This window comes from Lemur catta, chromosome 15 (assembly GCF_020740605.2).
Source record: "Lemur catta isolate mLemCat1 chromosome 15, mLemCat1.pri, whole genome shotgun sequence".
NCBI lineage: Eukaryota > Metazoa > Chordata > Mammalia > Primates > Lemuridae > Lemur > Lemur catta.
In genome coordinates this window covers 37,863,276-37,888,569 of record NC_059142.1, presented here as the reverse complement: position 1 = coordinate 37,888,569, position 25,294 = coordinate 37,863,276, and the positions used below count along the sequence as shown (strand labels likewise).

The 25,294-nt window shown below is 51.2% G+C and overlaps 1 protein-coding gene and 1 non-coding gene across 6 annotated transcripts; both read left to right on the top strand.

The window, feature by feature from the left end:
* Positions 1-3,762: 3,762 nt before the first annotated feature.
* Positions 3,763-25,068, top strand: MED24 (mediator complex subunit 24). Of its 5 annotated transcripts, none has more exons than XM_045526408.1 (27): positions 3,764-3,829; positions 4,216-4,426; positions 4,519-4,601; positions 10,398-10,436; positions 10,758-10,831; positions 11,196-11,428; positions 11,573-11,629; positions 13,057-13,168; positions 13,308-13,458; positions 13,699-13,812; positions 14,377-14,424; positions 14,826-14,908; positions 15,201-15,287; positions 15,936-16,047; positions 16,512-16,654; positions 17,505-17,542; positions 17,974-18,056; positions 18,451-18,629; positions 18,915-19,014; positions 19,330-19,505; positions 21,485-21,749; positions 22,112-22,293; positions 22,467-22,557; positions 22,914-23,013; positions 24,013-24,093; positions 24,346-24,494; positions 24,590-25,068. In XM_045526408.1, exons 2-27 carry the CDS (start codon positions 4,297-4,299, stop codon positions 24,704-24,706), a joined length of 3,027 nt encoding a protein of 1,008 aa, XP_045382364.1. In that variant the 5' UTR covers positions 3,764-3,829; positions 4,216-4,296; the 3' UTR covers positions 24,707-25,068. The 5 variants fall into 5 exon arrangements, with proteins under 5 accessions (XP_045382366.1, XP_045382364.1, XP_045382362.1 ...); XM_045526406.1 differs by having other exon boundaries at positions 23,917-24,093; XM_045526410.1 differs by lacking the exons at positions 24,346-24,494; positions 24,590-25,068 and adding an exon at positions 23,246-23,270 and having other exon boundaries at positions 3,763-3,829.
* On the top strand, positions 17,799-17,902 carry LOC123621433. Its single transcript, XR_006729154.1, has one exon. It is a non-coding gene; the product is annotated as a small nucleolar RNA SNORD124 (small nucleolar RNA).
* Positions 25,069-25,294: the final 226 nt, after the last annotated feature.

The following is a 25,294-nucleotide window of genomic DNA, read 5'->3' as shown; positions in this document are numbered from 1 at the left end:
ACAGAGGAAATGGCAGGCTGGCCTTCCTTCCCTGCCAGCCAGGCCTTGGGATCACAGCACCTGTCTTTCATCTGTGCTGGGAGTGTGGAGAGAGAAGGCGTCTTCCAGGGTGTTAAGAGGAAACACTCTGAGGACTGGTTCAAATTCTGTCTTTCACTCTTCTAGGGCAGTGGGAAGACAGAGACGGGCAACTGTGGGGCGTCCAGGGGCTGTCCCTGAGGTGCAGCCACCTTGTTGGCCCCTTCCTCATCATCCGCTCCCCCACATAGATAGAAAACAGGGATTTTGATTTGGGGACTGGTGGGGAAGGGAACTGGTTTGGAGCCAGCTGTGTATGATTACGTGGGAATGACTTTCTTTTCCCATCCACCTGCTGCCCATAGTGGGGGGACCCAGGCAAGCTTCCAGAGGAAAATGTTCCCCTTAGGGGAGGGGAATGACTCAGTTTCCCTATGGAGAGGGAAGCTGAAACCCTCTGTGCCTTGTGTGCTTACCAGCGATTTCAGTGTTTCTGGGTTTTTGGGTCTGGACTCTTGCCACTTTTCCTTATACTCTTTTCTAGCCTAGATAAGGAATGTCCACTTCCCCTGGGGTACCCAAAACCCTGTTCCTCACAGCCTCTTACCCCACTCTGGCCTGGCTGCTTTTCTGCCACTACTCCAGATGTTGCCATGTCACTCTGCCTGGCTGGGTTCCACCTGTCCCTCTTTCCTAGTCAGAGCAGCCAACAGGATGGAGAGGTTGGGGCTTAGGGCTAGGAGGGCAGAGGGGGGAGCTCGGCCTCTAGAGTGCTGAGGGAGAGGAAATGGACAGCAGAAAAAAGTGGGGCAAGTAGGAGGGGGCTCTGAGAGGGAATAGGGGCCATTTTCTGCACACCCAAAGGGGACGTTGGCATTTCTTCTTTCACCCCTGGAGGATATCATAGAGCCCCATCCTTGAGGCAGGCAAGTCAGAGAGCTCAAGAGGATCCCTAGGAAGGAACCGTGGTGCAGCAGGAAGAGGTGGTGTAGGGAAAGGCCATCTCTGATATTTACAGATCAGAGAGGCGGGAAGGTCAAAGTAGAGAAATTAAAAATGGCCCTTTCCCAGAGCTAAGGGAGTCCTTGTACAGAGGAGGCCAGTCCTTGGGGAAACCCTGCCAAGCCTGGAGAAAGGACTGCTAGTGGGAGGTGGGGGGAATGGGAAGGCAGATGGCCTAACTACAAAAGCCGCCTCCCTGTCACTGTGAATTGGGGAGGAGGCACCTCCCTAGAAATCTGCCAGGCTTTCTGCCAGAAGGGATGGTTTGAGCTTAGAATATCACCATTCTCAGGGTCCAAATATTCCCCACTCCCATGTGGACTGGACTCAACACCCACTAACTCAGTCAAAGTTGACAGCTTCTTTCCAAGAGAGCCAGTGTGGGCCCTGAGGGATGGGGAAGGAGCTGCAGGATCCAGGAATGGCTCCAGGTGGGGGGCCTTAGGCTGCTGTAACAGGAGCAGAATGAGAGGTGGGGAGCAGACAAAGGGAAGGTGAGGGGCCTGGGAGAAGAAGGGAAGCCAGTTAGGTGAGAGGCTGAAGAGAAGCAGGGTTTGTGACAGTCTCAAGTGTCACTGGGTATGACTGGGGGGAGTCTAGAGGTTAAGTGTGAGGAGTCTAGGTTCTCCCTCCCTCCTGCTTTGGAAGCTTTGGCTACACATATTTGGCAGCTGGTTTGTATAAACACTATTCTCCAGTGGTGTCACTTGGGCAGGTGTAAAGGGAGCAGAATGGAGGGCGATGTAGGTGGGTGTTTAGGAAGGGAGAAAGGCCATAGGCTGTATCAAGCTCAGAGGGATGTCACCTGGCCCTCTTCCAGCCACACTCTCCCTTTTGGAACAGGAGTCCTTGACTCCCGGTTTATACCATGCTCCAGAAACCCACGATTTATTCCCTGCCCAAACGGCCACAAGTTTGCTTCCAGAGCCTTAGTGGGCTGCTCTCCCAGATTTGTCCTCCTGAGAACTGATTTTGCCATTCAGAGCCAAAAGATAGTTGTTGGGGAATATGGATGGAACTTGAACTTGTGAAGTGGGATATCAGGCTCCTTATGATATGAGATTAGGGGCTGGACACTGGCCAGGGGGCCTCCATATTTACTCTCTTTTTTTTTTTTTTTTGAGACATGGTCTCTTGCTCTGTTGCCTAGGCTAGAGTGCAATGCTGTCATCATAGCTCACTGCAACCTCAAAGTCCTGGGCTCAAGCGATCCTCCTACCTAAGCCTCCCAGGTAGTTGGGACTGCACACCATCGCACCTGGCTAACTTTTTCTATTTTTTGTAGCGACAGGGTCTCACTCTTGCTCAGGCTGGTCTCGAACTCCTGGCCTTAAGCAATCCTTCTGCCTTGGCCTCCCAAAGTGCTAGGATTACAGGTGTGAGCCATCATGCCCAGCTCATATTTACTTTTTTTTTTAATTTTTGTTTTCTTTTTTAGATATGGGGTCTTGCTATGTTGTCTAGGCTAGTCTAGAACTATTGGGTTCAAGTGATCCTCCCACCTCAGCCTCCCGAGTAATTTACTCCTATCACAGATTGTAAATGTTAGGAACAACCAGTCCGTAAGACAGGGCAGGGATCAGGGCTGTGTATAGGGAGGCTAAGACATTGGAGTTAGAGGTGGGTACGTTTGCTTTTGGGCTTCTCACTGGAGGAAAGAAAGGCTAATGCCCAAAGTCCTTGGCATAATAATTTATATATGGTTCTTTGGGATAAGCAAGATTTAAAAAAAAATAATCTTTTAAAAAAAGTTTTAGATTTACAGGAAAAAATGTGAAGGTAGTAGCAGGTCCTCACATTGGTTCTGCATCCAATTTCCCTTTTCATTAACATCTTAACAATTTGTAACAATTTGTAACATTTGTAACAATTAATGAACCAATATTGATACATTATTATTATTTTAAAAGACACGGTCTGGCTTTATTGCCCAGGCTGGTTTCCAACTCCTGGCCTCAAGCGATCCTAAAGCCTCGGCCTCCCAAAGTGTTGGGATTACAGGCGAGAGCCACCATGCCAGGCCTGACACATTATTATTAACAAAACTCCATGTTTAATTCACATTTCCCTAGTTTTTACCTAATGTTCTTTTTTCGTTCCAGGATCTTATTCAGAATACCACATTACCTTGTCATCACGTCTCCTTACCCATCTAGGCTATGACAGTTTCTCGAGTTCTCTTGCTTTTGATAACTTTAACCTCAGTTTCCTCCTTACTTCCCCCTGTATACAAGCAGTATGCAGGGCCAGGAGATTCTGGGAGGACGGTCAGATTTGGAAGTGGTGATGTATGTGCAACTAACCGCACCTCAGTGTCGCTTTTGGAATACAGGCGTGGAAATGACAACTCTGGTAATCCCCGGGATTTAGGAGAACAAAAAAAGGCCAGGAAAGAGAAAGCACCTATTGCTGAACGCCACACCCTTGCCGCACCTACTAACTAGAGGGTAAGGAAAGGGTGTCGGAATATGAAGGAGAAGCCCGGTCGAAAGTGACGTCATCGGGCGGTGCCTGGTTGCAAGCAGCTTTTCGCGCCCCGCCAGCTCCTGAGTCTCTGTGGTGCCCCAGCTCCTGGAATTCCTCCCTTACAGGACAGAAACTACGCGGGCCGTCTAGATTCGTTCTTTGGCTTTCTCTCCAGCGCAGACAAATATGATCCCAGGCCAAAGAACTACAATTCCCAGAAGACACCGTGGCTTTCCTTGCTGCATTTCTATTGGTTCATGTTTGTTACTCCCAGCCAATAGAAAATGAACTCCTTGATAAGTGACAAAATGGCGATGCCTACGCTCTAGAACTAGATTGTCCGGTAGGCTTAAATTTGAGGAGGTAGTGAATGAAAAGGAAATAGGGAATTATAGTCACAAGGTTCGGGAAGGTGGAGGAAATGGAGAGAAAAAAATCTGGACCTGGGGTGGTGATGGCTAAGGGACTTAACCAGAGTTAAGGGCGTAATTAGGCAACCGAAACTGGCTTAACTCCTTGCTGCCCTCTTTAGTCTTCGTATTTAGCTCCCTTTGATGCCATCTTCTTAGTGCCCCAGTTCAAGGAAGGATGGTTCAGGAGCGAAGAGCCTGACAGGATCTCTACCTTGTCCCATTCCACCTTTTTCTTTCTAGTTCCTGTGCCTTGCTTAAATCTTTCTGCATCTTCTCCATTCTATTTAACTCTGCGTTCCCCTGTTCTTTTCCTCAGAACCTCATTTCTTCTCTAGCTCCATTTCTCCCACCTCAAGGCTGCTGGCTGCCATCGGCCCCACCTCCTCAGAGTAAAGTCATGAAGGTGGTAAACCTGAAGCAAGCCATTTTGCAAGCCTGGAAGGAGCGATGGAGTGACTACCAATGGGCAATCAACATGAAGAAATTTTTTCCCAAAGGAGCCACCTGGGACATCCTCAACCTGGCAGGTCTCAAGTGAAGTGGGAAGGAAAGATGGGAGGGATGAGGGATAAACCCAAAAAGGTCGTAATCACATTCTTACTTGTCATTCCCCTTGCAGATGCACTACTGGAGCAAGCCATGATTGGACCTTCCCCCAATCCTCTCATCTTGTCCTACCTGAAGTATGCCATTAGTTCCCAGGTAAAGCGCCCCTCCCCACCGCCCTCAAGGAGTGAGGGTTTTGGAAGTAAAAGACATGGAATGCACTTGTCAACTTACACTTTGTAGATGAATTTATTTGAACAGATCATTTCTCTGAGTTTCAGTATTCCTGTAAATACTTCTTTTGTTGTGATGAATATTACATTTACTTATTTTATCAATAAATAAATATTCATTAATGGTTGCATGTGCCAGACAGTGCTAGGCCCTGTGGACATAACTGTGAACAAGACCTGATCCCAGTACACAAAGAATTTATTGAGTAATACAGACATGTAAATAAGCAGTGCGTCACAGAATGGGTTTATGATAAAGGCTAGGACAGAGTACAGATGCTCCTTTACTTAAGATGGGGTTACATTCTGATAAACCCATCATGAGTTGAAAATATCGTAAGTCGAAAATGCATTTAATACACCTAACCTACCAAACATCGTAGCTTAGCCTATCCTACCTTAAACATGCTCAAAATCTCTTACACTAGCCTACAGTTAGGAAAAATCACCTAACACAAAGCCAATTTTATAACTAAGTGTTGAATATCTTATGTAATTTATTGTCTGCTGTACTGAAAAAGCGAAAAGCAGTAATTTGACTCAGTTGGGGACCATCTGTACCATGGGAGTACAGGGGAGGGGCACTCCTCCTGTCTGAACAATCAGGGAAGGTTTTCTGGAGGAAGTAACATTTAAATCTAGACCTGAATATTGAGGAAGAGTTAGCCAGGCAGGTTGATGGGAGTGTGCAAAGGAGAGAAAAAGCATATACAAAGTCTGGGGGGCAAAAATCACATGATGTTGTTTAGGGGGCAAAAATAATTTGGTATGGCTAGAGCAGCAGTTTTGCTCCCAGGACCGTTTATGCTCTTAAAAATTATTGAGACTCTGAGCTTTTGTTTATGTGTATTATGTCTATATTTACCATCTTAAAAATTAAAACAAATTGTAAAAAATATTAGTAAAGTTAAAAGTAACAAAAAATAACCCATAACCCCTGTTATGTTAATATAAATAACATTTTAATGAAAAATAACCATATTTTCCAGAACAGAAATATCAGTGAGGAAAATGGCATTGTTTTACATTTTTGCAAATCTCTTTTAATGTCTGTCTTAACAGAAGACAGCTGAATTCTCACATCTGCTTCTGCATTCCATTGTTGCAACAGGCTGTTTTGCTTAAGTGTATGAGGAAAATCTGGCCTCACAAATCAGATGTTTAGTTTGAAAAGGGAGAAGTATTTTTAATAAGTTTTTCAGAAAACTATGGGTATTTTTCTTTGATACTACACTAAAATTCTACACTAAATATTACACTAAAATACTCCATTACATTAAAATCCATTAGTCTTTCTTGTGCTTTGGATAGATCTTTTACCTATCCATGAGTTTTGGTCATTTGGAAAATATGAGTTATACAGCTATTCCAATTGTTGACATATTTAATTATATAACATCATCACACATTATGGAGCTTCTGGGACACTCCACTATATAATTGGGAGAGAATTAGAGTGAAAAGGTAAATAATACCTTAGTAGTATTTTAAAAATAGTTTTGACCTCCTAGACTCCCTAAAAGGTCTTGGAGACCCCCAGGAGTCTTTGGACTGTACCTTGAGAACTGCTAGGCTAGCACTTCAAGGAGGAGAGTGGTTTAGAGAGAGAGAGAGAGAGGTAAGGTCATAAGGGACCTGTGGGTGATGTTAATGAGTTTGGACTTTATCTTAAGGTGACAAGTAATCATTTAAAGGGTTTTAAGTAGAAGAATAGTGTGATAGAATTTACTTAAATACATATATGTATATGAATAAAATACACAAATCTTAAGATCAATTCAGTTAATTTTAGCAATTGTATCTTCTAATGTCAACAACATCCAAAATAAGATAAAGAACATTTCTATTCTCCCAGAAAGTTCCTTTTTGTCCCTTTCTGTTCCACCTCCCTCTCCTGTAACCACTAAGTGATTTCTATTACCAATTATTGCCTTTATTTGGATTTCATAGAAATGCAATCATATAGTATGTACTCTGTATACTGTCTTCTTTTGTTTAACATAAATGTTTTTGAGGTTTATCTATGTTGTGTACGTCAGTAGTTCATTTTTTAAATTGCTGAATGATATTTCTCAGTTGATACATAATTCTTTTTTTTTTTTTTTTTTTTTTTTTGAGACAGAGTCTCACTTTGTTGCCCGGGCTAGAGTGAGTGCCGTGGCATCAGCCTAGCTCACAGCAACCTCAGACTCCTGGGCTTAAGCGATCCTACTGCCTCAGCCTCCCGAGTAGCTGGGACTACAGGCATGAGCCACCATGCCCGGCTAATTTTTTTGTATATATATTTTTAGTTGGCCAGATAATTTCTTTCTATTTTTAGTAGAGACGGGGTCTCACTCTTGCTCAGGCTGGTCTCGAACTCCTGACCTCGAGCGATCCGCCCGCCTCGGCCTCCCAGAGCTAGGATTACAGGCGTGAGCCACCGCGCCCGGCCGATACATAATTCTTAATACTTCCTTTTTCCTCTTGGCATTATGTCTGCTTTCTATGTTAGCACATATTGATTTACCTTAATCTTCTTAACTGCTGCATAATGTACGGTAATTTAGGTTATTTGTAACTTTTTACTGTTTTTTTTTTTTTTTTAGACAGAGTCTTGCTGTGTAGCCCAGGCTAGAGTACCATGGCATCAGCCTAGCTCATAGCAACCTCAAACTCCTGGGTTCAAACGATCCTCCTGTCTCTGCCTCCTGAGTAGCTGGGGACTATAGGCATGTGCCACCACGCCTAGCTAATTTTTTTTTTCTATTTTTAGTTGACTGGCTAATTTTTTCTTTTTTCTATTTTTAGTAGAGACGGGGTCTTGCTCTTGCTCAGGCTGGTCTCAAACTGCTGAGCTCAAGCGATCCTCTTGCCTCAGCCTCCCAGAGTGCTAGGATTACAGGTGTGAGCCACCACGCCTGGCCGTTTTTCTTTAAAGGACCAGATAGTAAATATTTTGAGCTTCAAAGGCTGTATTGTCTTTCTCACTGCTGTTCTGTCATGATAGCTCGAAAGCAGATATAGACAATCTCTAAATAAATGAGCATGGCTCTGTTCTAATAAAACTTTATATACAAAAAAGATGCTGAGCCAGATTTGGCTTGTGAGCTGTAGTTTTCTAACTGCTGATTTAGGCCATTGCAGTAATTCAGGTGAGAGATGACACTAGTATAAAATTGGGAAGTGGCAGCAGGAAAAAAGGATGAATTCAAGAACAATTTAGGAAGTGGCCTTGAGACAATTCGGTGATTAGCCAGATGAGGGGAGTGAGGGAGGGGAAGAGGTGAAGAATAATACTTAAGTTTCTGGTTTGGGCACGGCTGATAGCTCATGAGCAGACAGTGGAAGCAGATAGGACTGTTGTTAGAGTTGGCATGCGGGTGGGGATGGCATATTTGATTTTGGCCTTGTTAGATTTAAGGTGACTGTATGGACTATCAAAGAGAGGGTACTCAGTAGGCAGTTGAACATACTGTCTGGAACTCAGAAGGAGAGGTCGACACTGGAGCAACTAGTTTAGAAGTCATCAGCCATAGGTGGTAATCAAAGCTGTGGGCATGGACCATCTTGCCCAGAGAGAGTATGGAGTGTGAGTAAGGAAGTAATTCCAAAAAAAAAAAAAAAAATGACTCCAGCCGATTTCCTGAGGAACCAATCATATTTAAGAAACACACATAGGAAGAAAATTCCTCATAGGAGTCTGGAAAGAAGGGGCCAGAGGGAAGAGAAGAAAAGCGAGAGAATGTGGTATTAAGAAAAGTCAAAGGAAGAGAGGAGTGAAGAATGAGGGAGTGTTTTATGGGGTCAGAGGCTGCTGGGAAGTCAGGTAAGATCAGAAGCAAGAAGGATCCACCGCGTGTAACATCAAGAGTTTGTTGATGACCTTAATGAGCAGATTCCCGGGGTGGTCAGGACAGAAGTGATTGGAGTGGGTTGAAGAGCAGCCAGAAGGTGGGTGAAGAGCAGCAGAGAGAGGGTGGTGGTTAAATGGAAGTGTGGGGTCTGCAGGAAGCTCTTTTAAAAATAGAAGAATCTTGAGATGTGTAAACACTGATGGGAAAGGCAAGAAGGAGAAAGAGGCTGAAGTAACAGTGAGAGAGAAATAAATGGGTAGGAAAGACCTTCGCGACCTGTCAAGTGCTGTGCAAAATTAGTAATTTATTCTTCCTCCGGAGTCAAGAGGCTCTTTGGTCTGGTGCTGTGCGTGTAGAGGGCACTTAAGCGTGGCTGGGGGTGTTGGATATGAAGAAGAGCAGCGGAGAGGATTAGACAGCAGGGGCAGGCTCAGGTGGGGCTGGCCACAGGTGCGGTGGGCCACACACAGGGTCTCCAGCCTTGGAGCTGATGGTGTTTCGGAACTTGTATAGTGACAGAATTATTAAAACTGAAATAGGTCAGATCCTGCTGTGTTCACCACGTGGAAAGTATTTTTAGGTCTCTGGAGTAGCAGTGCTTTATTGATAGCAAAAATTTACCAAACAGAATTCAGAATTTGAAGACCATAAATTCATTTTGACTAATGGTATCCCTCGGAACATACAGAATTGGGGGTTTCTCTCCTGGTAGTTTGGGGTCAGTGGGAACGTCCTGCTCCCCCTACAGGTTGGTATCCTACAAGGTTCAGTTCTTTGCCAAGAGCTTGCTATGGGGACATCGGTTATGAATAAACAAACACTCGCCTGGAACTTTATGGTCATCCTACCCAGGCAGGCTCCCAACTTTCTGATCACTGTCAGACATTAGCTCTGGCTTCACAGTATGGTGATTCTGAACACTGATTACATTTAAGCCCTTTCTGTGTTTTGTGCCTGTTCATCCAAGATTATTAGTTAAAGTTGTCTAAACAGAGAGCAGTCTATGCAGGTGAAAGGGAAATTATGCATAGAAGGAAAAATTACCATTTTCAGGTGATTGAGGCTGACTTGGCTTTCTTCTTTCTTTCTTTTTAGAGACAGAGTCTTGCTCTGTTACCCAGGCTGGAGTGTAGTGGCACATGGCATGATCTTAGCTCACTGCAGCCTGGGACTTCTGGGCTCAAATGATCCTCCTGCTTCAGCCACCCGAGTAGCTGGGACTACAGGCGCAAGCCACCACGCCCAGCTAATTTTTTAATGTTTTTAGAGATGGAGTCTTGCTGTGTTGCCCAGGCTGATCTCAAACTCCTGGCTTCAAGTGATCCTCCCACCTTGGCCTCCCAAAGTGCTAGGATTACAGGCATGAGCCACCCTGCTTGGCTGACTCAGCTTTCTTCTTAAATCTTTGAAGGTTTCTACTTGAGCAGAGACAGCCTATGAGGATGGTGATTGTCCTGATCATTTCTGTCATTGTGTTCTGCTTTTTTTATTTTGGTGTACTTTGCCACTGATTTTGAGAATACCATCGTAACTACTTTCTATGGTATTATTCCTATTTTATCAGCATGCTATAATTATTTTTAAAAAATATAACAACTTAAAAGAGTGTCTATAGGTTTTAATTCCATTCAGAACAAATTATTTCTTTTGAACTAGATCTCCAATCTTATTATGGTGATGAATAGATTTTTACTAACAGAAATTTATTTTAAGGTAAAATTTTTTCGGAATGCAGTGTCACTACCTCTCTTAGTGAGTTGAGGAAGGCCTCTGGAAGAGGTTGAGGTTTCAGGAGAGCTGCAGCGACTTTAAGCGTCAGTGTTTGTTCTTTTCAACTGGGGGAGACTAGTTGTCTGAGTGTCACCTTTCTTCCTTCCCTCCAGATGGTGTCCTACTCTTCTGTCCTCACAGCTATCAGCAAGGTATGACCACAGCCACCCACAAGCTAGATGGGCCGTGCTAGACAAGGGCCCACCTCCACGGCTGCCCTGAGCGTGTGACCTCTGTGGCTGGATAGGCAGCACGCGATGCCTCTGGCTGGCATTGCTGGCCTTCCGGGTGGGGAGCGGGCCCGGGAAGTGGGGGCTGGCCTTTAGGCACCAATTTCCAGCGTTGAAAGGATGCTGAGTCTGAGTCCTGAGGTTGGAGGAAAGAGGCAGGAGTGCTGAATGCCATCTGCCTTTTGTGTGCGACCCAGGGGCTGACTGGAGCATCCTGTAGCATCTCCACTGTTCTTTCCACAGTTTGATGACTTTTCCCGGGACCTGTGTATTCAGGCTTTGCTGGATATCATGGACATGTTTTGTGACCGTCTGAGGTAGGGGCATGGGTGAGGGGCTCACAGTGTTCCAGCATTAGCTTAGTGCAAAGGAGAAGCTTCTGGCACAGAGACTGAGACACCTGTGGGCTCCTACATTTCTTCTCCCCACGTCTCCCCACATCCGCACCCACCCATCCCCATCCTTTCCTCCTTACTCCTTTAAGACAGAAAGCCTTTTCTCTGTTTGGAGTGGCTCATTTGAAATCTTGTCCAGTGGAAGCTGAAGGGCCTAGGTGTCTTCCCCAGGACTTTGCTGGCGTCTGTTCCCTAGGAGAGGAGTGCCAGACACTCTGGGGAACATCAGCGTGGGTCGGATTTCAGCCTTCGGAGCGGAGACAGATTTTACATCCTTTCCCTATAGCTGCCACGGCAAAGCAGAGGAGTGCATCGGGCTGTGCCGAGCCCTTCTCAGCGCCCTCCACTGGCTGCTGCGCTGCACGGCAGCCTCTGCAGAGCGGCTCCGGGAGGGGCTGGAGGTCGGTGCCCCAGCCGCGGGGGAGAAGCAGCTTGCCATGTGCCTGCAGCGCCTGGAGAAGACCCTCAGCAGCACCAAGAACCGGGCCCTGCTGCACATCGCCAAGCTAGAGGAGGCCTGTATGTCCCCCGATTCCCCTGAGCCCCACCTGCCGCTGCTCCCATGGTTGGTCCTTTAATTGAGAGGGGAGAGGCAGGATGCCATCCCACTTCTTTCCAGGAGAATCTGAAACCATCCCACTTCCTTTTTTTTCTCCCCATAAGCATTGCACACATCCCAGGGACTTGGGCAGGGTGGCACCCGAGCCAATCAACCAACAGGTATTTACTGAGCATTATTGTATGCCCAGCACTGTGCCAGGTGCTGGGGGCGGGGGGAGGGGGGCTACTAAAGGAGCATGTGGCAGGGTCCCTGCCCTCAACAAGCATACATGCTAGCGGGGAGTAAGGCTAGTATGTCATATACGCAGAAAAAATTAGAGGGCAAGACAAGCACACCGTCTATTCTTGTGTTTGTCTCCATGTTACTTGTCGTCTGGAAGCAGACGATTCTCGTATCTGAGTGTTCCCTAAAATGTCCCTTAAACACGGTGCCTGTCTGCTGTCAGGCCTGTTGTGTCAGATACCTCTTGACTCAGGTTCAGACGTTAAGTATTGGAACTTTCCAGAGCTTGAAAACAGACAGATCACCTGGTGGGAGGGAAGACTCTGGCATTTCAGGCAACAGGGTCCTAAGGCCAGTCTTGCTTGGAGCCAAGGTGGCTTGGGACCAGCTAAGGATTTCTCGTTCTCCAGTAACGAGAACGCTAGAATGGGTTTCACCCAAGTCTTCAGGACCTGGTCGGAGAGCTCGTTACAGGATTAGTGTATTTATTACTTCTCTAAATAAGTTTTGTTGCCTGTGAAAAGTCCAGAAAGATAATCATTGTGTAGAAAGGGACTATGTTGACAATATCTTACCTATCTTGGGCACTTGATAAATGTTTATAGGCTGAAAAGTGGATGAATGCTTAATTTTAATGGATCTCAGGTCTTTTTCCCCCCACTTTGCTCCATGGAGGTTAATGGGCTAGTTGGTGCCATTAGTCATCATTTCACCCTCTGGAATTGTAACTAGGATATGTGACTTATAATTAAGTGTTAACTGATGCAGCCTAGACCATGAGTGTGGGATTGAGGAGGGAAAGCTCAATGGTTCAGAGCAGCTGGGTGGATTGTTAAAGGAACCGGGGCTTGAACAGAGACTTGAAGCATGGTGGGGGCTGGGGAGGGTGCAGGAGAGGCATTCAGAAGGGGAGGGCCTCGAGCACAGGGCCCAGTCAAGGGAGCGGGTGAGAATGGGAAGGGCGTGAAGGGACCCAGCTCAACTAGAGGACAGTGACAGCCTCTGCAAGGCTGGCCTTTCAGATTGGCCCACTCCTGAAGGGCCCTCCTTGTTCCGACCACTGGACTCTCACTTCCTCTGCCTCTCTCTTCCCCTGCCTGTGTCATGCCATACCTAGTCTCTGCAGTCAGCTGGTGCATCCCCTGGGCCTTTGGGCATGGTTTCTAGGGGCTCCAGCCCTTGGTGCTCACTCCCCTTCTGGAAGCAGTGCATGCTGCCCTCAGGCCCCTGCCTCTGTGTCATCCTCAGGGGAAGCCTCCCTGCGTGGTTTCGTGGGCCTAAGGGGGTGCCAGAGTCGAGGAGTTTGGGGCCAGCTGTGCCGCCTCTTTCCCATCGCGTTTCTGTGTTTCCTTTTCCCTGCCAGCCTCCTGGACTGCCATGGAGCACTCTCTCTTGAAGCTTGGGGAGATCCTGGCCAACCTCAGCGACCCCCAGCTCCGGAGCCAGGCTGAGCAGTGTGGCAGCCTCATCAGGAGGTGTGGCTCCCTGGGCTGTGGTGGTGACGGGAGAGAGAGGGAGTGCCCTGGGGCATGGGGGGAAGGTGTGGCACTGGGCCCCGGCCCCTCCACTCTTCCCTTCGCCCCCCAACACTGTTCCCCGTGTGTGTCCCCTCAGCATCCCCACAATGCTGTCCGTGCACTCGGAGCAGCTGCACAAGACTGGCTTCCCCACAGTCCACGCCCTGGTCCTGCTCGAGGGCACCATGAACCTGACAGGCGAGACGCAGCCCCTGGTGGAGCAGCTGATGATGGTGAAGCGCATGCAGGTGGGAGGGGCCGGGGTCCCCTTTCCCCAAGATGGGCTGGCCTTTGGGGGCAGGAGGGAGGATTCTTCCGGGTTTCTCCTGCTCCTTGGTGGAAAGCAGAGGCTAGTCGAGCACACTTCTGCCACATGGCCTCACGTCCCTGGTTCTCAGGACTGGATCCGGGTGGCCACCCTGCTCTGCAGCGGAGCGGGTGAGAGGTGTGGGCAGCCTCTCATGCCTCACCCGCGCGTCTTCCCACAGCACATCCCCACCCCGCTCTTTGTCCTGGAGATCTGGAAAGCTTGCTTCGTGGGGATCATCGAGTCTCCCGAGGGGACGGAGGAGCTCAAGTGGACAGCTTTCACCTTCCTCAAGGTACCTAGGGACGTGGCAGCCACAGAGAGCCCAGCTGAGAGTGGGGAAAGGTGAGGAAAGTGAGGGAAAGCAGTGACACCCAGGACCTTTGCCTTGTGTCCCTCCCTGCTGGCATTGTGCCCAGCCTGCCAGGTATCCCAGCGCAGTTCCCATCGACTGTTTTCTCTGAAGTCCCAGGGCTATATTTAGCCCACTTGGCAGGACTCTTGTTTCTTACCACAGCGGTGCGGTTTGGCTCAGTCGTCAGCCAGATTGAGGCAGGACAGTGACGGGAGCCAGGGAAAGAGGCCCTCGGTCCTCCTTGAAACTGGGGTTCTATTTCTGCTTAAGGCATTTCTTTGTCGAGCCAGCAGAGGTGAGGGGTCCCTGTGACCTGTAGGCCAAGGGGCATCGGGTGCTTGGGCACCTCATGGTTTTCTCATGTAGCTCTGAGAGTGCTTTCCCTGCCGGGGCAGGGTGTTCCTGTGCCTCTGCCCAGAGGAGGGGGACAGGAGGATGCCTTCAGTGGTGGTTGAAAGAGAAAAGAAACTGATCCTCCTGTTTTTCCCCTTCCCCACCCACTAGATTCCACAGGTTTTGGTGAAGTTGAAGAAGTACTCCCATGGGGACAGGGTGAGTTGAAGAATTGGGATGGGGCCACGGGAACAGGTGAGGATATTTCTGCCCTGGAGAAATGAGGGCAAGGGGAGGTCTTTGAGGCCCTAGCTGGGCAGTAAAGCTTTCTTGTGCCCGGGAGAAGGCTGGAAGCACGTGCATCCACGCACAGGCACCCGGGCTCCAGACAGACGCCGCTGGGCAGCTTAGGCCAGTTGCTCCAGCAGGCAAGGTCCTCGAGATTACTGAGGCCAGGATGGCCGTGCAGGGGATGCCTCGTGCTTCTCCCCATCCAGCTGCTGGCAGCCAGTGGTGGGCACGGCCTGCTTGCAAGCTCTTGTATCCAGCAGGGTGTCACTGCAGACTGTGGGAGGAGTGGAGGACCTAAAAACCAGGTGGAAGTTTCTGACTCTTTTTAGGACTTCACTGAGGATGTCAACTGTGCTTTTGAGTTCCTGCTGAAGCTCACACCCTTGTTGGACAAAGCTGACCAGCACTGCAAGTACGCACCCCCCTGCTCACCTTGCTCTACTGGAAGGTGTTCTGGACCCTTCCCCTCCTCTTCTGTATCAGAGATGCCTCTGGAGACTTTGTCTCCTTGCTTACGCCGCTTGGCAGAGGCAGGAAGCAGCAGCCCATAGCTGCTGAGTACCCAGAGCCCCTCTGCCTTCCCTGAGGCCCTCCAAATTTTCTTCATCCTGAAGGAGGGAGGACCCTGGGCAGGGACTCACTAGTCATACCCCTCGAAATCCCAGCTAGGCGCCCGGTTCTCTCAGCATCCTTTCCCTTCACAGCTGTGACTGTGCAAACTTCCTACTCCAAGAATGTAGCAAGCAGGGGCTTCTGTCTGAAGCCAGTGTCAACAACCTCATGGCTAAGCGGTAAGTGTGGGTGCATTGGGGCTGCCCCAAGAACCCCTCGAGCTCCCTCTCCTACCTCCAGATGGGGCTGCTGCTGCCTTTCCTGCCTGTCGAAAGTCTGGGTCGCAAGTGACTGGGCCTGTGCCCAGGGGTACAGAGAACAAGAGGGAAAGAGGACATTGATGTCTTCAGACCAGAGTTTTACACTCTTAGTTGCTGCTTTTTAACTTTTTTTTTTTTTTTTTAAATAGTTGTCCAGCTAATTTCTTTCTATTTTTTAGTAGAGACGGGGTCTCACTCTTGCTCAGGCTGGTCTCAAACTCCTGACCTCAAGCAATCCTCCCGCCTCGGCCTCCCAGAGTGCTAGCATTACAGGCGTGAGCCACTGCTCCTGGCCTGCTTTTTAACTCTTGCCCACCTTTGTGATAAAAGTAAAAATCCTAAATCTTCCTTTAATCTTAAATGAACTTTCAAAATAGTTATAATGACATGACCAATTGCAGGGATTGCGGTATTGAATGCACGTTCGTAAACTTCGCCCTATCCCCAAGGGTTCTTATGTGCTTCCCACCTTCTCTGTCCTCTGCTTCTGGGCTTGGATGAGGGAGTGTGTCAAGAGCTTCTGTCTGTTCCTCTTCCCTTCTCTTGGCCACCTGGTTATGGCCTCAGCGCATTAGACCGAGAGCACGCACCCCAGCTGAAATCAGGAGAAAACGCCAACATCCAGCCCAACCCCGGCCTAATCCTCCGGGCGGAGCCCACTGTCACAAATATCCTCAAGGTGAGTGTGCCCTTCCCTGGCCACCAGGGTCTTCTCTTTCCTCTTTACAGTTTTCCTTCTACTTCCAGATAAATAAACAGAAGCCACAGACCTCTCTCTCATCTGGCTTTTGTACATAATTGCTTTGGAGGTAGAGAAGGGGGCGGGCAGCTACCACTGAGCACTGGCACTTGGGGGCTTCACTTGTACACCAGGCCTGTGCTGGGTACTTGCACCTAGGCCATCGCATGTGGAAAAACGGAATCCCTCAGCCATGACCTCACCCACCCCATGGTGGTGCCAGTGTTGAGAGGGATAGATCAGACGGCAAGGATAGGTGTTAGGAATGATTTTCCATATTGAAGTCAGAAAGATGTAGATTTAAAGATTAAATTGCAGGCTGTGGGAGAGAGAAAATGTGGCTAGGCTGGATCTGGGGGGTTCTTCAGTGTTCCTCAGGACTTGATTTCCTGTCCTGTCCCCAGACGATGGATGCAGACCACTCCAAGTCCCCGGAGGGACTACTAGGGGTCCTGGGCCACATGCTGTCTGGGAAGAGTCTGGATTTGCTTCTGGCTGCTGCTGCCGCCACCGGAAAGCTTAAATCCTTCGCCCGGAAGTTCATCAAGTGAGGAAGGCCCAGCTCTGACCACAGCGGGAGGCCCCGTATGAAGGGAGGAGTGAGGCACGTGGGTCCAGGTCTTGCCGGGAGATGCGCAGGCCCAGGCAAAGCATCCCAGCAGGGGAGCTCAGAGGAAGGGCCAGTTCTCTTGGCCCAAAGTGCTCTTTCCTCTTCAGCTGAGGATGAAATGAAGATGTTTAATGGGCCGGGCACGGTGGCTCACGCCTATAATCCTAGCACTCTGGGAGGCTGAGGCAGGAGGATTGCTTGAGGTCAGGAGTTTGAGACCAGCCTGAGCAAGAGCGAGACCCCGTCTCTACTAAAAAATAGAAAGAAATGATTTGGACAGCTAAAATATATATATAGAAAAAATTAGTCGGCCATGGTAGCGCATGCCTGTAGTCCCAGCTACTTGGGAGGCTGAGGCAGGAGGGTTGCTTGAGCCCAGGAGTTTGAGGTTGCTCTGAGCTGGACTGACACCCACGGCACTCTAGCCCTGGCAACAGAGTGAGACTCTGTTTCAAAAAAAAAAATGTTTAGTAAAGTGATGCGGCCTTGACTGGTGGGCATGGAGGAATTCCCAGTATGTCCAGCTATTCACAGGGGGCGCTCAGATTCTGTTACCTTTGTTGGTTGACAGAATTTGACATATAGAACCTTTTTCCATTCAGCGAGCCATTCTCTAAGCCTTGAAAATCTTTTAACGATAGATAGAATTAGTTGTTTTTTCTGTAGCAATGGTGTTCATTTCAAGTTTAGCTTGTCATTCGGACTGTAATGACCAGCCCTGAGCGTGTGCACCCCAGCACCCTGCTCCTGCCCTGGTCGATGCAGCCTGTGTCCGTTCCTTCCACAGTTTGAATGAGTTCACGACCCACGGCAGCGAAGACAACCGTAAGTCAGCTCTGCATCTGCGAACCCAGTAGGCCCCGACAGGGGTGTGGAGGGAGAGAACAGGGGAGGGAGGAGGGCACCTTTGCTCATGGTGGGGAGGCTGTTTCCTTCCTCCCCTGAGCCATGACTGACCGAAGCCTTGCCAGAGGGTAGTGCTGGAAAAGGATTCTTCTAAAACTATCCCTGTGTCTGTCCCACTCCGGCCCCCTCTGGGATTTGGTTGGGTGCCGGGGGGAGGGAGCGCACCAGGTGCCTTTGATTCTAAGGAAGGGATGATGTTTCAAATGAGACTCAAGAAAAGGATTCTGAGCCTCAGAGCTTTGAAGGAGCCACTTGGTCCCTGACCTTCCTGGAGGCAAGTCCTGATCCCCTACCCAGATGAGGGCTTTGGGCCCCTACCCTAGGCTGACGCCTTCCTGTCCTTCCCACAGCCAAAGCAGCCTCAGTGCGTGCCTTGCTCTTTGACATCTCCTTCCTCATGCTGTGCTACGTGGCCCAGACCTATGGTTCAGAGGTGAGAGGAGAGCAGGCAGGATTAGGGTGCCAAGTGGGCGGGTCGGAGGGGGAGGAAGCGACCAGTAACTCTCCCACCACTTCAACTCCCTGTCGTCCATCAGTCTCAAGCCAGAAAGTTCTGCTGGCCTCAGAAATCAGGCCCCTACCCTGGGCGAAGTCTAAGTAGATGTGCCCTTGGTCACATCGTGAATCCTCTGGTGCCATGCTCACACCGACCACTAGGTGGCAGCATAGCCCCCCCCATCTGCCTCCCTCAGACCATCTCACCGCAGGTCTTTAGGCTGGGGAGGGAACAGCGGGTGGCAGGAAACCGAGGTGTGGACAGTCCCAGGTCAGCTCTGGCAGGCACCGCACCCGCTCCACTCAGCTGGTGCCTCTCTACCTGCTTCCAGGTGATTTTGTCTGAGTCACGCACAGGAGCAGAGGTCCCCTTCTTTGAGACCTGGATGCAGACTTGCATGCCCGAGGAGGGCAAGATCCTGAACCCTGACCACCCCTGCTTCCGGCCAGACTCCACCAAAGTGGAGTCCCTGGTGGCCCTGCTCAACAACTCCTCAGAGATGAAGCTGGTGTTAGTGGCCTGGGCACCCACTCCAAGGGCGGTGGTGGGGGCAGGGTTGAGCCAGGGGTGGGGGACCTGCAGCCTCACGGCCACGTGTGGCCCTCCAGATCCTCAAGTGTGGCCACTCGACCGAATCCAAACTTCACAGGACAAATTGCTTTATTAAAAGGATTTGTTCTGGAAAATTTGGAATCAGTCGAAAGGCCGCACTCAAGGATCCAGAAGGCCACATGTGACCCAGCCCCCGAGACCCTCTCGCTAAGTCCATCCCATGCTCCCACCCACACCCCGTAGGCAGATGAAGTGGCACGAAGCCTGCCTCAGCATTTCAGCCGCCATCTTGGAAATCCTCAACGCCTGGGAGAATGGGGTGCTGGCCTTCGAGTCCATCCAGGTACCCCACCTTTCTGGCAGCCTTCTTCTTTATTCCCTGAGACACAGAGCCAGTCATTGGTAGCTTGTTATATTTGTAAGAGCAAGAAGACCCTAATTCAGGAGTTCACGCTTTGGTATTGATCTTCCCAATAATTATAGTCTCAGCCACTGCTTCCTTCCCAGATAGCTCTGGGAAAATCAAACTTGTGGCAGAGAGAGGTGTAGAGTGTGGTCTAGGACTCCACCTGCTGCACTTAGCTGCCCCAGAGCCTGGGAAAGTGATGTCCAGGGAAGGGGCCATAGTAGCCCGTCACCCTTTCCCCCCCTCCCCCAGAAAATCACTGATAACATCAAGGGAAAGGTATGCAGTCTGGCAGTGTGTGCTGTGGCTTGGCTTGTGGCCCACGTCCGGATGCTGGGGCTGGATGAGCGTGAGAAGTCACTGCAGATGATCCGCCAGCTGGCAGGGCCACTGTGTAGTGAAAACACCCTGCAGTTCTACAATGAGAGGTCAGTCACCTGTCCCCTCCCTTCTCAAACCCTGCAGGTGTGTTGTGAGAAGTCAGCACCTCTAGTAACCAATACCCCTCTCTCTTCTCACCTTCCTGGATGCGCACTGCTTGCTCACTCACTTCCTCTCTCACTTACTTTCTTACTGACGTATTCACTCAGCTGACTCAGCAAACATTTAGTGTGTGTCTCTGTGCCAGGAGTGTTTATAATCTAGCACCCATTCTGTGCCAGAAATACAGACCCCAAACAGTTATGATTCCTACCCTCCAAGAGCTCAAGTTCTAGAGAACTCACCCACCAAAAGAACAAAGCCATGTCACTGTCTAGGAACTGTCAGCCCATTTGTAGATTTTATAGGCTATCCCTCTACCCCCAGCTGTCTCTTGTGACAGTTTCCTGCTCTGGCCCTTCTGAGGCTTGGAGGACCTCCCTGGTGACTTCAACTATGTTGAGGTCAGTGGTGTTAGTTCGTTCATCCAACCAATAAGTTGTTTTTAATTGTGGTTTAAAAAAAAAAAAACAACACATAAAATTTACCATCTTGAGCCAGGTGCAGTGGCTACACCTATAGTCCCAGCTTCTTGGGAGGCTGAGGCAGGAGGATTGTTTGAGGCCAGGAGTTCAAGACCAGCCTGAGCAACATACCAAGATCCTATCTCTGAAAAAAAAAAAAGTTTACCATTTGACCACGTTTAAATGTAGTGTTGAATAATGTTAAATGTACTCACATTGTTGTGCAACAGATCTCCAGAACTTTTTCTTCTTGAATCTCTGAAATTCTGTACCCATTAAGCAACTTCCCATTTCTCCCTCTCCAGCCCCTGGCAACGGCCATTTTACTTTCCGTCCCTGTGAATTTGGCTGCTTTAGAGAGCTCATTTAACTGCAGTCATTCAGTATTTGCCTTTTCATGACTGACTGATTTCACCCAGTGTAATGTCTTCACAGTTCATCTGTGTTGTGGCATGTGACAGGATTTCCTTCCTTTTCAAGGCCTAATAACACTGTGTTGTATGGATATACCACATTTTGTTTGTCCTTCATCTGTGGATGGACACCTGGGTTGCTTCCGCCTCCCGGCTGTAGTGAATAGTGCTACTGTGAACACGGGTGTTCACCAACCAGTGAGTTGTGGGCGTGGAAGATGTCTGATGAGGGAGAAGCAGGAACATTTAGCTGAAGTGAGGTTTAGGAAGGGTCTGTAAAATCACATCTCCCATTTTCCCCTTGCCTCTTCCTTTCTTCCTTTCTTCCTTTCTTCCCTCATCCCCCACCCCCCAGCCAAAGGATGGAGCATTTGCTCTGACATAATTCAATCTGAAGACCCTAAGTCCTGTCTGGGTGAGGGACAGTGGGACGTTTGGCTCCATTGTGCAGGTGGGAAAAGTCATCACGACTTTCCCAGAGCCACCAGCATTCCAGGAACACAGCGCTCAGACCCCGTCTGCCTTCGCAGCTGAAGACTCTTTCCTTGAGAAAATTCCTGGACATACGTTTCTATTTGCCCAGCTAAGGAGGGCCGGGAAGAGTGCTGTGGGGCAGCCCTCGGGCCCTCCCCTCTCCTGGAAGTCACAGTTTACTTTGGGAGGAGGCCAGGCTAGGCGGGGACCCCCCAAGCTCTCCGCGCAGGGGGAAGTGATTATATTTATTTATGCCACAGTGCTGGCCCGGCCCAGGCCTGGGGGATGGGGAGAGTTGGAGAGTGAGAGAGAGAGAAAATATGAATATGTGGCTGGAACGGGAGTGGCCTGGGGGAGGAAAGCCCCCACTAATATGCCCTGGAAGAGAAAGCCTGCCAGGAGCAGGAACATGGGGGCAGGTCTGCTGGGGATTGTCTTCTCCCCCAGCATGGAACAGGGTTAATGCCCCAGGGATCTTTCTGTAACCCAAACCCATGGGAGAGTCCGGCTTGGACTTTTCCTCCCCTCCCTTCCCCGCTGCGGCACCTGGACCTTAGGTCCTCTCCACGTCCCCAGGGTGGTGATCATGAGCTCGATCCTGGAGCACATGTGCGCTGACGTGCTGCAGCAGACTGCCACGCAGATCAAGTTCCCCTCCACGGGGGTGGACACGATGCCCTACTGGAACTTGCTGCCTCCCAAGCGACCCATTAAGGAGGTGCTGACGGACATCTTTGCCAAGGTGCTGGAGAAGGGCTGGGTGGACAGCCGCTCCATCCACATCTTTGACACCCTGCTGCACATGGGCGGCGTCTACTGGTTCTGCAACAACCTGATTAAGGTGCTGGGGCTGGGGTGGGTGTGGGCCAGACCCACGGGCTGGGGGAGCAGGTATCCTCGACGTGTAGACGTCTGAGGAAATGCCTGACCGGTCCAAACTCCGTCCCGTCCCCTGACTTCCCAGCACCCAGCCTGGTCAGCCGGGCTTAGAGAGGCTGCAGTGAGCCGGGCGGCCTCGGTCCTCGCCTTGGAGTTGTCTCCTCCGGGCAGCTCTGGCCAGAGGCTGGGATTTGGCCTGCGGGATGGCGCGGCACCCCGGGCCCCTCTGGCCTTCCCAGAGAGCCAGGCTGGAAGGGTCCGGGCGTCAGAGCCCCAGGTGCAGGGCCCCCAGCTCCTAAACTGCCCCCTCCCCTGTGTCCCCAGGAGCTGCTGAAGGAGACACGGAAGGAGCACACTCTGCGCGCGGTGGAGCTGCTCTACTCTGTCTTCTGCCTGGACATGCCGCAAGTGACCCTGGTCCTGCTGGGCCACATCCTGCCCGGCCTGCTCACCGACTCCTCCAAGTGGCACAGTCTCATGGACCCACCGGGCACGGCGCTTGCCAAGTAGGCTTCTCCCCCGGGCCTGCTCTGCTCTCACGCCACAGCCCCCAGCCCAGAGCCCACGCCCCTCGCCTGGCTGTGGGGGGCCCTGTCAGAGGGGCCTGGTCAGTATGGACACAGAAACCCCCTTGGGGATCCCTCTAATTGTACCCCCTTTTGCTGGAACCCTTCGCCAGGCTGGCCGTGTGGTGTGCCCTGAGCTCCTACTCCTCCCACAAGGGACAGGCGTCTACCCGCCAGAAGAAGAGACACCGTGAAGACATCGAGGTATCCCCGTGTTCACTCGTTCACGTGTTTATTCGGCATTTACTGGTACGCTTCCCAGGCGAGGGGAATCAGACGTGGTCCCTGCCCTGGGGGCAGTTGTGGCAGGGTCTGGAGGGGTGACCGTGTGGTCCCCAGACTGCGCTTGGTGAGAGGGTCCTGTAAGGTGCTCTTTGCCCAGCAAAGGACCGAGGGAGGGGTGGGCGGAGGGGCTGGGACCCTGCCGGCAGGGCGCACGGAGGGCTGTGGGGCTTTGACGACTCCCCACTCAAATCTGAGCTCCAGTCCTCTCTCCGGTCCCCTGATAGCTGGCAATTTGAGATTCAGGGGTGCGTGACAGTGACTTTCCTGCCCTCCAGGATTACATCAGCCTCTTCCCCTTGGACGACACGCAGCCGTCGAAGCTGATGCGACTGCTGAGCTCCAATGAGGATGACACCAACGTCCTCTCGAGTCCCAGTGAGTGTGGGCAGGGCGGGCAGGCTGCTTCCTCTCCTGGCAGCTCACCTCCTGGTCTGCTCTGTCCAGGCCCAGCAGGCGTCTTTGCTGGTCAGAGAGGGTGCAGTGGGGGCTTGTGCCGTTCTGTCCCCTGTAGGGGGGTCTCTGTCTCCTACAGAGGTTGCTGTCTCTTCTCTGCCCGGGTCCCCGCCCAGCTCACCATTATCTCTGCCCCTCCCCTTCCTTCCCACAGGGCTAAGGGGTTGACAAGCCACCAAGTGAGTTCACTGCCTTGGGCACAGCCTGTGCCATTGACTCACCAGCTCTGACCTTCCTTCCTTGCCCCAGACATGCCCTGAGAGGCCCGGGCTGGGACTTGGGGCTACCCCCGCTCTTCCTGCCTGAAGTGCGCCCCTCTCCACCCTGGCTTCCCTAGACGGCGCTGCCTTCTCACTTTCCTCCCTCCCGTCAGACTTCTGCCAAGGGCTCCTTCTGTGGCATTTAATTTTTCCTGTTTCCAGAGATTTCTCCTGAGCCTATAAGTTTCTCTGAAGGCTTTTAGGGACTAGGGGACAAACCACATGCTTAAGCAGAGGAACGATGCTGAATCTGCCACCTATGCTGAATCTGCCACCTATAAACCCTGTGACTTAGCTGCTTACTTAGCAAGTGTGCATCTCAGTTTCCTCGTCTGTAAAATGGGCTATTGTGAGGGTGAGGCCTGTTAGTCCATGTGGTGCTGGTGAAGTGTCAGCTCCTCTCTTTCATGGCCAGTCGCCTGGGCTAGAGTGCAGTGGCATCAGCCTAGCTCACAGCAACCTCAAACTCCTGGGCTCAAGAGATCCTCCCACCTCAGCCTCCCAGAGTGCTAGGATTACAGGTGTGAGCCACTGCACCTGGCCCCCTCTGTGCTCTTGATCTAAGGATCTTCCCCGGGCCTCCGTGCACCAGTTAGCCCGTGGGTGAGCGACAGGGTGCGGCGGGCAGTGCCCTCAGCACTCCCTCCGCTCCGCCCTGCAGCCGACCGCTCCATGAGCAGCTCCCTCTCGGCCTCCCAGCTCCACACGGTCAACATGAGGGACCCTCTGAACCGAGTCCTGGGTGAGTCCCCACCCCTGCTGCTGCACTGGGGGCTGCGCTGGAAAGAGCCTCTCAGCTGGAGGGGCTCCCCTACCACCCCTCCCCACCCCTTCCTCCCTCACCTGGGCTCTCTGGCTTCCCCTCCTCTCCCCGAGTTTCCTCTCACACCCTGTTTTGGGGGCACTCTCAGCACTTTTTCCATTTTCAGCCCTATCTTCTGCCAGAGCCTGACCCCTTCTTCTCACCCCCTCTCGCTCTCCCCACTCTGCGCAGCCAACCTGTTCCTGCTCATTTCCTCCATCCTGGGCTCCCGCACGGCGGGCCCGCACACGCAGTTCGTGCAGTGGTTCATGGAGGAGTGCGTGGACTGCCTGGAGCAGGGCAGCCGCGGCAGCATCCTGCAGTTCATGCCCTTCACCACCGTGAGTGCCCTGGGGACGGGGCCCCTGCCTCCCCACCCCACCACACACCCTCCCTGGGGCGCCCCCGTGAGCAGCTGTCTGTCTGTCCGTGGCAGGTGTCGGAACTAGTGAAGGTGTCGGCCATGTCCAGCCCCAAGGTGGTTCTGGCCATCACGGACCTCAGCCTGCCCCAGGGCCGCCAGGTGGCTGCCAAGGCCATTGCTGCACTCTGAGGGGTGGCGGGGAGAGTCCCGGCGCCAGGCGCCTCTGGAGGGAGCAGTGAGGAAAGATGAGACATCGTTGCTCACATCCACGTGGTGTAAGAGCCCTTCGTCAGTTTCCACGTTTCCACGTTTCCGCTGCTCCTGACTTCTGACCTCTAAGACGGCTTCCGGTCCCTTCTTTTGTAATTCCCCGTCCCCTTCGCTGGCACCTGGAGTGTGAGCAGCCCGGTTCCCAGCGGTCACCCCTGTTCCGGGAGGGGATGCTCCTCTGAGGACCCGTGTGGATGCGTAGTGTGTGTGTAGATATATATTTTTGTAATACTTGAGGGGAAGTCCACCCCCGTTCACTTGTAAATAAAGATCCTCGTGGATCCGTTTGTGGCTAAGTGTCAGCGCCTGTGCCAAGTGGGGCAGGGAGCAACAGCTTCTCCCTGGACTCCCTTGTGCTGTGGCCTGGGAGAGGCGCAGTCCTGTGGCTGGGAGGTGGAGGAGGAGGGGGAGGAGGAAGAGGAGCGGCAGCAGCGGAGCAGCGCAGGGCTCAGGTTCCCGTGTTTGTCCACCCAGCTGGGCGGGGCGGGGGCATGAGAGCGGCTCCCC

Coding starts and splice junctions, on each gene's coding strand:
- MED24 (XM_045526406.1), top strand. CDS start 4,297: ATGAAGGTGGTAAACCTGAAGCAAGCCATTTTGCAAGCCTGGAAGGAG. Junction 10,832..11,195: donor ATGTTTTGTGACCGTCTGAG/GTAGGGGCATGG, acceptor CTTTCCCTATAG/CTGCCACGGCAAAGCAGAGG. Junction 16,655..17,504: donor TTCGCCCGGAAGTTCATCAA/GTGAGGAAGGCC, acceptor TTCCTTCCACAG/TTTGAATGAGTTCACGACCC.